General features: G+C 41.7%; 1 protein-coding gene across 1 annotated transcript; it reads left to right on the top strand.

Moving 5' to 3' along the window:
- The first annotated feature begins 664 nt into the window (after positions 1-664).
- Positions 665-10,556, top strand: LOC123080004 (protein NRT1/ PTR FAMILY 8.1). The gene is made up of 3 exons (XM_044502859.1): positions 665-964; positions 1,083-1,815; positions 9,590-10,556. The coding sequence occupies exons 1-3, from the start codon at positions 862-864 to the stop codon at positions 10,416-10,418; spliced, it is 1,665 nt and encodes a 554-aa protein (XP_044358794.1). The 5' UTR covers positions 665-861; the 3' UTR covers positions 10,419-10,556.
- The last annotated feature ends 204 nt before the right edge of the window (positions 10,557-10,760 follow it).

The following is a 10,760-nucleotide window of genomic DNA, read 5'->3' as shown; positions in this document are numbered from 1 at the left end:
ACATTCTTACTACAATGTGAGAAAAAATTATAGATTTTTTTGACCAACATAAATATACAAAATGAGATTTTCAATATTCAAAAATGTTGTTTTTAGTATTTATGATGCACGAAAAAATCTGAAAGTTTTTTCCCACATTCTAGCTAGAATGTTTTGTTGTGCTGCAAAGTTTGAAGTTTATATGTTGTTTTATTTGAAAGAAACAAAAAAGACAAATGTTCTTGTACGAATCGCGGTGCATAGATGGATGGCTAGATAAGGAGGTGCACCTAAGCCTATGCTCTACAGAATATTTTCCAAAGTTGCACCATGTAGTAACAGAGTTGCACAATATAGCAATAAAGTTGGCATCAAAAAAAATTCGTCGAAACATAGTCATGCGGGATCTCTTTTCAAAGGTCTCGTCACAGCGATTCCAACAATGAAAACGGATCTAAATTCGGATGCACGGTTTAAAAAATATGACTTTTTAAAAATCCAGAAATTCAAAATAAATGCATGTAAATCTGTTTTCTCTAAATCAAACTGACTAGTACGAACGCATTTTTTTTTAGGGGAGTACGAACGCCCTTAATGCTACACCATACATGCGCTGGCAGATAAATCTTTTTCCATGCATACCTGCGGGCGGCTGCTCGTTTTAGCCAACAAGCGCGCGATTGTGTATTCCCGTTCATTAATTCCTGTAACATTTTTCTTCCACAATGGCTTCACCTACCGCATCTCTTGTCCTTGTACCTCTCCTCAAAACTTTAAGACCGAGCGTCTCATTGGATCTACTGTTCGACCCTCATTCAGGCTAATGTTCCTCCTCTCTTTTGCTTTAGCTGGTTTCGTTTCCAGAGCTGATACTGTTCGACCATGGAACCGGTAGAAGTAGAATCAAAAGGCTTGCAGGGTGACGCCGATCGCCGGACGTCCAAGAGGGATCGCCGGAGTTCGTGGGGATACGTTTTCATCCTCGGTAAAACTTGCACCATTTTCTTGTTGTCGTTATGATCCCACTGTGGGTATGCACCCCATATCCATGCTAAATATGCTGCCCGGCGCTGCTCATGCATTCACGCGCGCCTGGTGTGCAGTGAACAACTGCCTCCAGTACAGCGCTTACTACGGCGTGTCGACGAACCTGGTGAACTACCTCAAGGTCCAGCTGCACTCCGGCAGCAAGGCCGCGGCGAACAGCGTCACCAACTGGCAGGGCACCGCCTCCATCACGCCGCTCGCGGCCGGCTTCCTCGCCGACTCTTTCCTCGGCAGGTACTGGACCATCACCCTCTTCCTCTTCATCTCCGTCGCGGGGTACGGCGTCGTGGCGGCGAGCGCGTCTGCGGCGCTGGAGACCGCGGTATTCTACGCGGGGCTGTACCTGGTGGCGCTGGGCGGCGCGCTGCAGCCGGTCCTGTCGTCGTTCGGGGCCGACCAGTTCGACGCCGAGTCCGACGAGGAGGAGCGCGGGCGGCAGAGCTCCTTCTTCAACTGGTTCTACCTGTCCATCGTCGTGGGCTCGCTCGTGGGCGGCACCGTCCTGGTGTGGGTGCAGTCCGCCCACGGCTGGCGGCTCGGCTACGGCATCCCGGCGCTGCTCAGCGTGCTCGCCGTCGCTCTGTTCCTCGCCGGCACGGGCGCGTACCGCCGCCACCAGCCCCCCGGCGGCAGCCCGCTCACCAGGATCGCGCAGGTGGTGGTCGCCGCCGCCAGGAAGTGCGACGTGGAGATCCCGACCGACGCCACGCTGCTGCACGAGTGTGACGGCGACGACGGCATGTCAGCGATTCAGGGGAGCCGCCGCCTCGCGCACACTGACGAGTTCAGGTCAGTACCCGTGCCCTGGCCGTCGTTAGCATCGCCTTCCACTTTTTTTTTAACTTAGCATCGCCTTCCACTTGCATCGTCTCCATCATGTGCAGTTTTTTCGAGAAAGGAGCGTTCAATTTATTTTGTCTATGATCGAGACATGCTGTGTGACTGATTGAGGGGGTGTTTGGTTTCATGACTTTTTTGTTTTGGGACTAAAAAAAGTCCTAGCAAACCAAACAGGGTGAGACCTTTTTAGGACATTTTACTAAAAATCCTTAGAAGCACCTCTTTAAAAGTCCTTAGAAAGAGTCTTTTTCAAAAAGTCCTTAGAAAGAGTTTTTTCAAATAGTCTTATGGACTAGAAAAAGTCCTAGGACTAGAGAGCCAAACACCACCTGAGCAAGCTAATCAGCCAACCTGGACCGAGCCTAATCTCGGTGTCATCCACTCTTCACAGTAGCTGCCCAACATTATCTTTTGTTAAAATTCAACCCATAGTAAATCTGAGCATCTTCTTTGTGCAGATTTGCTGATGAGAATTACCAAAGTATCATCTAACTGTTACATCATCTGATTAGTGAAATAAAAAATAAAAAATCATATGGATCTCCGCGTAAAATCAAATAGTGTAGGAGTTAGATAAGACATAGTTAAGTCTCGTCTAGACGAGAGTTGGCCACATTCTATTCTTATTCTTGTGAATTCACAAGATGCTCGCCACTGCCGGGAAGTGTGACGTGGAGACCCTGACCAACGTCACGCTCCTGCATGAGTGTGCCCTGACCTCTTCGAATGTCCAAACACCATGAATTTTAGCACGCACATCACACGTTTGAGTATCTTTGATGCCAAAAAATATCAGATCTTTTTTACTTCTTCCTTTGATCCACATTAATTGCCGCCGCGAGTATTTTATTTAATTTACTGTTCACACACCGAATCATCACACTCATATCTTTTGTTGAATCGATAACCACAATAATGCAGCACAAGTCCAAGGAAGTTGCTTCAACGGAAAAAAGACTGACTATTCTTTTAGGTGATGTTTTTGTTTTCTAGTTTCAGTCACTTTCCCTCCCTCATTGCCGTCGACCCCCTTCACCCGTTGTTGTCAACAGGCCCACTGCCAGGGGCCTAACCACCATTTTGCCACCCGACGCGGACAACTCCGCGCCCCTCCCAATCCAAGCCACCACCCCCACCATGTTTCTGTCCCTTTACTACCTCGTTTGCGCCGACCACATAATTGATTTGGACCCAAACAAAATTTGATAAATAAAGAATAGCAATTGACACAAAAGTAGATTTACAAGGTGCTAGTAGGGCATGGTCAATGTGGATCAAGCTTCAAAATATTGGATATCGGGTTCATATCGGTTTGGTTTCGACATATCGGATGTCGAATATCGAGTGATATATCGGACGATACGTAGATATATTGGAGAAAACATGACTATTTTTTTCATTATTCTTTTTCAAAATATTTATTTTTAGTAAAACAAAATGCATGATGTCAATGCTTTAACATAACACTTTTAGATTCCTAGTTTATTAACCTGTTGATTAAGAAACTATTAAGGGAAAGATTCACAAAATCCTTACTCTATGATTAAAAACAATATGATATATATACATTTGTACGAAACATTGTGCATGACTTTGATAATATAATGAAGTTGTAAATGCATAATCTTATTTCAGAGCTTTCTAATAAAGAATTGTTGTCATCTACATATCGTTCCATATCATTGGACATATTGGGCTAGATATCAGCCATATCGGTCGATATTTTGGTCCATATCGGTTGATATGTTTGAAAATGATATTTACAAAATGATATGTTATGTTTATATCGGTAGAGCCCCAAAAGTGATATATCGGCGTATATATTGGTTGTATCGGCCTATATTTAAAAGCTTGATGTCGATCAAAATTTGACGCCACAAAATCTAAGAGCAACGAACCTCATGGTAAGTCATTGTAGCATGCTCATGCCGAGGAAAAAAAAAGCTAGAATCGGTTCTAGTCTACAACCCACAAAGACATTATTTCATCTTTGCTAATTTAAACCATTCATATATTTTAAACCACAATTACATTTTTGAAACTTTATGTATATTTGAACTCCTAGCGTCAAGACATTTCAAATAAGATCAATTTGGATACAATTCAAACATGTTCAAATTTCAACATTTCAATCCACATATTTCACTAAATTTATTCTAGTGTGGGGAACTGCTTAGGATAGGACCAATGAGTGTATTCGAGAAGGAGTGAAGGTTTTAGTGAGATTGATATGTTTCAGAAGAGTGATTTTTTTATAAGTTTGGAAAAGTGAAATATGTTATGAAATTACCGAAAGGGATGAACTCACTTTTTTTAAGTAGTGGAGTCTTACCCGGAATAAGTGAAATCCTTTTTTTTAAGTGAAATATGTTCTGAAATAATTGAAATGGATGAACTGAATAATTGCAAAAAAAATGAAATTGATCCTATTGAAATATGTTTTTCAAATAACTGAAATGCATGGTTTGAAATAATTTAAGTGGATGTTTTCAAATAATTGAAACCAGTTTGTGAATATATTTTTGAAAGAATTGAAATCAGATTTTTGTGATGTGTGAATATCTAAACTGAAAGTGCTATTGGTGAAATGTCAAATATTTTTCTGAAATTGAAATAACAATGTGAAATATGTAAAGTGAAAGTGATGTTGGTGGATTTGTGGAAGCGAAATGCCTTTTTTGTGTTTATATCAGGTTTAAGTGGGTAAAGTTACAGATTTCATAACTTCATATTTGCAAAATAGTGTTATAATTACTGAAATACGTTTTTAAATAATTGAAATGGATGAACTCAAATTTTTAAACTACAGAATATGTTCTCAAATAACTAAAATGGATGAACTCGATAATTGAAATCACCTTTTTTAATGTTATTGAAATAGGTTTCCTAATATAATTAAATGTATGTTTTGAAATACTCGAAATGAATGCTTTCAAATAATTGAATTGGAATCATTTTTGAAAAAATTGAATTGGTCTTTTGAAATTATGATTGAAATCGTTTTTAGAAACAAATAGCCGGTTTCTTGAACTGAGTGAAATAGTATTTGAATCTACTTGCGAAATAATTGTGTGAAATAATTCAAATATGTTTTGAAAGAACTTAAATCTGGATTTTCAAATGACTGAAGTGTTTTCAAGTGAAGTTGAATAAGTCGGTTGAAACGGTCAAATTTAAACATGTCTGAAATGTATCTAAGATTGTTCTTGTTTTAAAGTCTTGGCGCCATGAGTTCGAATATACTACAAAGTTTGAAAAATTAAATTATGGTTTAAAAGATATGGATGATTTATATTAGTAAATTATGAGGAATAGAAGTGTGGACCTACTGTATGAGAGAAGAGAGAGAGGACATGTCACATTCCTTCATTGCATGCATTTGGATTATATCAGGTGGTGGGTCAGGATGTTGAAATACCAATATTTAATAAACATGAGAAAACAATGCTACTCTACATGTGGTATAGAATATGGTGTGTGGTGGCGCAGGGTGATTGGCTAGCGCCTGGTAGGTACCGGTAAAATTTCACTTTGTGTCTCCAACCAAATTGTCTGGTCGTAAAAGAGAGTTACCACATGTGGGGTCCAAACTAGCCCAAATTGTGAGAGGGAAGTACATAGTGAATAAATAAGCGATAAATCGCATGTGGACATGCAGCCACGCGAGGTCGTTATCATCACCACTTCTTTCCACGTGATTCGTGGTACCTCAATACATTGATGTCGTATAACGTTTTCTGGCTAGCATACGCCAATTGGTATAGTTCGTGTATTGCCTCTGTGCCCCAATAAATGGCTGACGTGGCAGGCTCACGCATTGAAACGATGGGCGTGTTGATTAAAATTGATTACACGGCAGTGAGACGTAGCTCCATGGCACGAGAGAGCTATTTGCACCAAGCTGCCAACCAAACTAACAATAGGTCATGAGGCATTGGCTTAACTAAACAAACGTGTTCATAATCAGGTGGTGGACATTGCAAGCTACTGTTATGTACTAGGATCTCAACCAGCCTAGGAAAGGTCTCTCCAGAGTAGTGAATATTAACGAACATATAACCTTTCGCCGTCGCTGGAGCTTGATGCCATGGCCAGCCTTTTCTCGCAACACCAGGTTGAAGACATGGGTTTAGTGCTTTTTCTTCTCCTTCTGTGGGTACAGTGTATTAGGAGCAGACTGCTAAGTGTTAAGTACATTGGAAGCCTGCACACTGGCCATAATCACACCAGCTCTCTCCATCCAGCATTGTTCAATTTGGAGTATTTTAGTTTCATCACATGTTTCAGACTACTGATTTACAACTAAAATCCTTACATGTACGAATCTCTTACCCAAAAATAATCAGTTGAACATCATTCTTCATACTAGTTAACTCGAATCATGAAAAAAGTCAGTGCGCCACTAAATAAAAAAATCAGGCAAAAATTTACTGGAAAGTAAAAATATGTGTACACGACCTATAGAGAATATTGATACCTCACCGATATTAGTTAATGAGTTTTGATTTCACTGCTTTGGTTGATTGCAAATCTGCTCTATCTATTACACTAGTATTTTATTAGTCGATAGATTAGGGCTAATCGTACGAAAGGTCTATTTAATCAATGCGCTAGTTATTAGCTATGTACCAATAATTAAGGCTAATTACAGTATACCATTCAGTTTGTCTTGGAACGGTCATTATGAATAAAGTTTGTTGTGTCAGCATTTCATTTATTCATCTGCCTACTAATGAGTGACATATAAATGGAGGCCTGGCCACCTAATCACAATTCACAAGTGCCATAAAATGGATGGTGTGCACGCAGTGATACATGTGGGCAACGCAATGAACACACTGCACGCATTTGTTAGCTATGATGAGCCAGGGACCATGAGATTTAGTATTCACATTTGTATTCACTGCCGTATAGCCCATGTCTGTCATGTATTGAAAATAACGCTATATTAAATACAGATCTCAAAGCACAAACATACGGATTGGATATGCTCCTCGCGTGGAACCATGTCCCAAAAATCCGCGTCCATAAATAAGATATTCTAACCCATGGGCTAAGGGTACTACTTCCTCCATCCCAAATTACTTGTCCTTAGATTTGTCTAAATACGGATATAATACTAAGGCCTCATACATGCCGTACTTAAAAGTTAACTTTCGATTTATTTTCAGAATTTCGGGCTCGAGCCAAAAATCCTCCAAGTCTTACTTCCGGTGACAGCCGCTGCTTGGGAAAATAACTCAAGGCCTAAGAATAAGTATTTTTTAGATTTTTCATAACACTGTACAAACGTAGATGCTCATACATACGCACAAACACTCAACCATGAATGCATGCACCCAGACCCTACCTTTATGAGCATCTCCAAAAAAATGAGTCAGCATATCATGTTGAGATTGACAAAGTCGCCACAGACGCTGTAGTCCATGGGGACGTCTCCTCCAACTCATATCGCCCGAAAGCCTGAATCCAGAAAAATGCAAGCACAAAGTCTAGGACTTAGAACCTTGGTGGGCTAAGATACCATTGTCCTCCTAACCATCCAACCACAAGTTGATTCGTAAATTTTTTTAGAAGTGATGAGGCCTAAGAATAAGTTAACATTTTGGTCTTCTTTATCACATAAATCTAACTTTTTTATAACCCATGAACTTGATCATGCTTGTAACATAATTGTTCAGGTCTGAACACACAATTATATACCAAAGGGTTTTTTGAGACCACATCTACATTCGCGTGAATCTCCGCGTAAAATCAATGACATACTCCCACCATTCAAATGAATAAGGTGCGCATGCTTTCCAAAATCCAACTTTGACCATTGGAAACTTCTTTTCAATATGAATTGATATATAATTTTTTAAACCAATAAATTATATTATCTTGGTCTAATTTATGGTTAAAGATGATTTTTGAGATGCGTGCTTGCCTTATTCATTAGAATGGAAGGAGTAGGAATTAAATGTGCAATAGCTCACGGTGTGCAAAACCGAACCGAAAACCAAAAAAGCCAAACCGAGCCGACATTTCAGTTTTTTCAGGTTTTGGTTTCAGTTTCAGTTTTACATTGTGAAAACCATTTGCATTCCGGTTTTTTTGGTTAGCAACGAAAAACCATTAGGTTAAACCGAATTAACCAAAAGTTGAGGTTTTTTGGGTTCAAAAGCGTAATGGGCTGCTATAGGACAATACTTTCTAGCCCATTTAGTGCTTGGATTTACGTGATCCAATGTTCCTTCTTTATCCTTTTCAATTGTTTTCTACTCATTATGATATACATGATCTATTTACACGTGAAAAAGTTACGGATTGACTAAAAAATCCACCTCAACTTTGATTAATTTGGTTATTAGGCTAGCCATAGTGGGAGTAACTTAGATAGTAACATAGCGCATCCCAAGATATATATGCTTATGTGGCATGAAGTTAATGAGGTGAGAGGTGCTTGTGATAACATAATACTCCAATGCAAAATGAGTCTACAACATAATAAATGAAGGCTTGCATGACACTACACTTATGTTAATACCCACTATAATAATAGCAACATAGACTAGTAACATATGCATGTTACTAATCTAAGTTACTACCCACTATGACTAGCCTTACCGAACCAAACCGAAAGTAAATGGTTATTACCAAAAGCGAACCATGTCTATGTCTACCTGTATAAACTAGAGTATAAAAACTGTATAAACCGAACCTAATCAAACTAAACTTTTTTGAGTGCATGCCCTGAGCAATAGCACATCTAGACGTGCTTTAGTAAAACTGATAAAAATAGGACAACGCTAACGCCCACACGTGTGGTGGGAGTCAAACCCTCCCACACGCCCTATAGCACACAGACTACGCCATGTCACCGCATGCATGCATGTGGAAATCTTTTTGGATTTTCTGTTTTTAAAATGTTTTATCTCTTAAATGAAAAATCTGATTGAAGATCCATTTTCACCATTAAATCCTCGCGACGTGATCTTCGAAACTAGATCCCATATCAGTATATTTCGACGAATTTTTTTGGGTTAAAAGTTGCCGTATCTATTGCATATGAATTGCCATGATGTTTACACTGAAGTTGCCATGATATGTTTCAAATATTTTCTTCTACATTTAAAAGTAAATTTTGACATATTATAAAACGGGGAATTAAGAAACAAGACTTGCCATGCACCATAAATTAAAATTGCCATGATACATGCACTTAAAATGGTCATGGTTCATACAAAAAGATATTTTCATGATCAAAGTACTGGAATTGCCATCATCGAAAAACTAAATTTGCCATGATCTACAAACTAAAATTGCCACATGGCAACTTTAGTTTAAGCACTATGGCAACTACAGTGTAAACATCATGGCAACTTTTGGGCAAAAAAAAATTTCGTCGAAACATATCAACATGGGTCTAGTTTTAAATATCTCGTCGAGACGGATTTAATGGTGAAAACGGATTTTTAATTCGCTTTTTTAATTAGAAGATAAAACATTTTTAAACCGAAAATCAAAAAGATTTCTGCTGATGTCATCTGTTCATACGTGGCAAAATGAGTGGTGATGGAGGCGTGTGGGCGATGTGCAAACGTCCACACGTGTGGACGTTAGCTTTTCCGTAAAAATAAGTATTACACGATCAAAATGGCGAACGGAATTTTACGATGCTGCACGCCAGCTAATAAAAAATTTAATCGGTTGCACCGGTCGGTTGTTATCCATTATTCAGGTTCTTGGACAAGGCGGCGGTGGAGACGGCGGGCGACAGGGTGCGGCCGGCGAGCCCGTGGTGGCTGTGCACGGTGACTCAGGTGGAGGAGACCAAGTGTGTGTTGCGGCTGCTGCCGGTGTGGGCGTGCGGCATCATCTTCGCGGCCGCGTACACGCAGATGACGACCACCTTCATCCTCCAGGGCGACACGCTGGACCCGCGCGTCGGCCGCTTCCGCGTGCCCGCCGCCGTGCTCACCGTCTTCGACACCCTCAGCGTCATGCTCTGGGTGCCGCTCTACGACCGCGCCGTGGTCCCGCTCGCGCGCCGCCTCACGGGCCACCGTCGCGGGTTCACGCAGCTGGCGCGCATGGGTGTGGGCTTTGTCATCCTCACGGTCGCCATGCTCGCCGCTGGCACGCTCGAGGTCGCACGGCGACGCGTCGTCGCGCGTCACGGCACCTACACCGACGCGGACGGCGCGGCGTGCGTGCCGATGTCGATATTCTGGCAGGTGCCGCAGTACGTGGTGGTGGGCGCCGCGGAGGTGTTCACGTTCATCGGGCAGATGGAGTTCTTCTACGACCAGGCGCCCGACGCCATGCGGAGCGTCTGCTCGGGGCTCTCCAGCGCGGCGTTTGCGCTGGGCAACTATGCGAGCTCGGCGCTCGTGGCCGTCGTGGTGCGCGCGACGACGAGCGGCGGGCGGCCTGGGTGGATCCCCGACGACATCAACGACGGCCACCTCGACTACTTCTTCTGGCTGCTCGCCATGCTTTGCATCAGCAACTTCGGCGCGTACCTGCTCGTCGCACGGTGGTATAGCTACAAGAAGACCGCTGACTGAACCTGGCGATCACCGTGCCGTACGTGCTAGGGTACTTCTCTGATGCAATAAACTTGTAATTGGGAAAGCCACCTGTGTTGCCGCAAATCTTGAAGGAACTCTGCTCATAGAAGATTAAGAATCATTGATCTAGAAAAAGATCGTGAGCTGTCTCAAAAATTCAGGTTTCAACACCGACTCCTATTGGACGCCCGCAGGCGTCGGGTAGGCGCGGCAGCAATGCCTAAAAGCAGGGGGAGACTTGTATGAGATCTAGCTTTAGGTGAGATCAATGCGATCAATCTATTTGAAGACTTAAAACATGTTCAAAAATTCTGAAAATATATGTAGACACACATCCGT

This window comes from Triticum aestivum, chromosome 3D, assembly GCF_018294505.1.
Source record: "Triticum aestivum cultivar Chinese Spring chromosome 3D, IWGSC CS RefSeq v2.1, whole genome shotgun sequence".
Taxonomy (NCBI): domain Eukaryota; kingdom Viridiplantae; phylum Streptophyta; class Magnoliopsida; order Poales; family Poaceae; genus Triticum; species Triticum aestivum.
This window is presented reverse-complemented; position numbering and strand designations above follow the sequence as displayed.

Bases quoted from the DNA above. Each gene is read 5' to 3' on its own strand.
- LOC123080004 (XM_044502859.1), top strand. From the start codon at position 862: ATGGAACCGGTAGAAGTAGAATCAAAAGGCTTGCAGGGTGACGCCGAT. The intron at 965-1,082 runs GTAAAACTTGCA...CCTGGTGTGCAG, and splicing joins GGGATACGTTTTCATCCTCG to TGAACAACTGCCTCCAGTAC. The intron at 1,816-9,589 runs GTCAGTACCCGT...TCCATTATTCAG, and splicing joins GCGCACACTGACGAGTTCAG to GTTCTTGGACAAGGCGGCGG.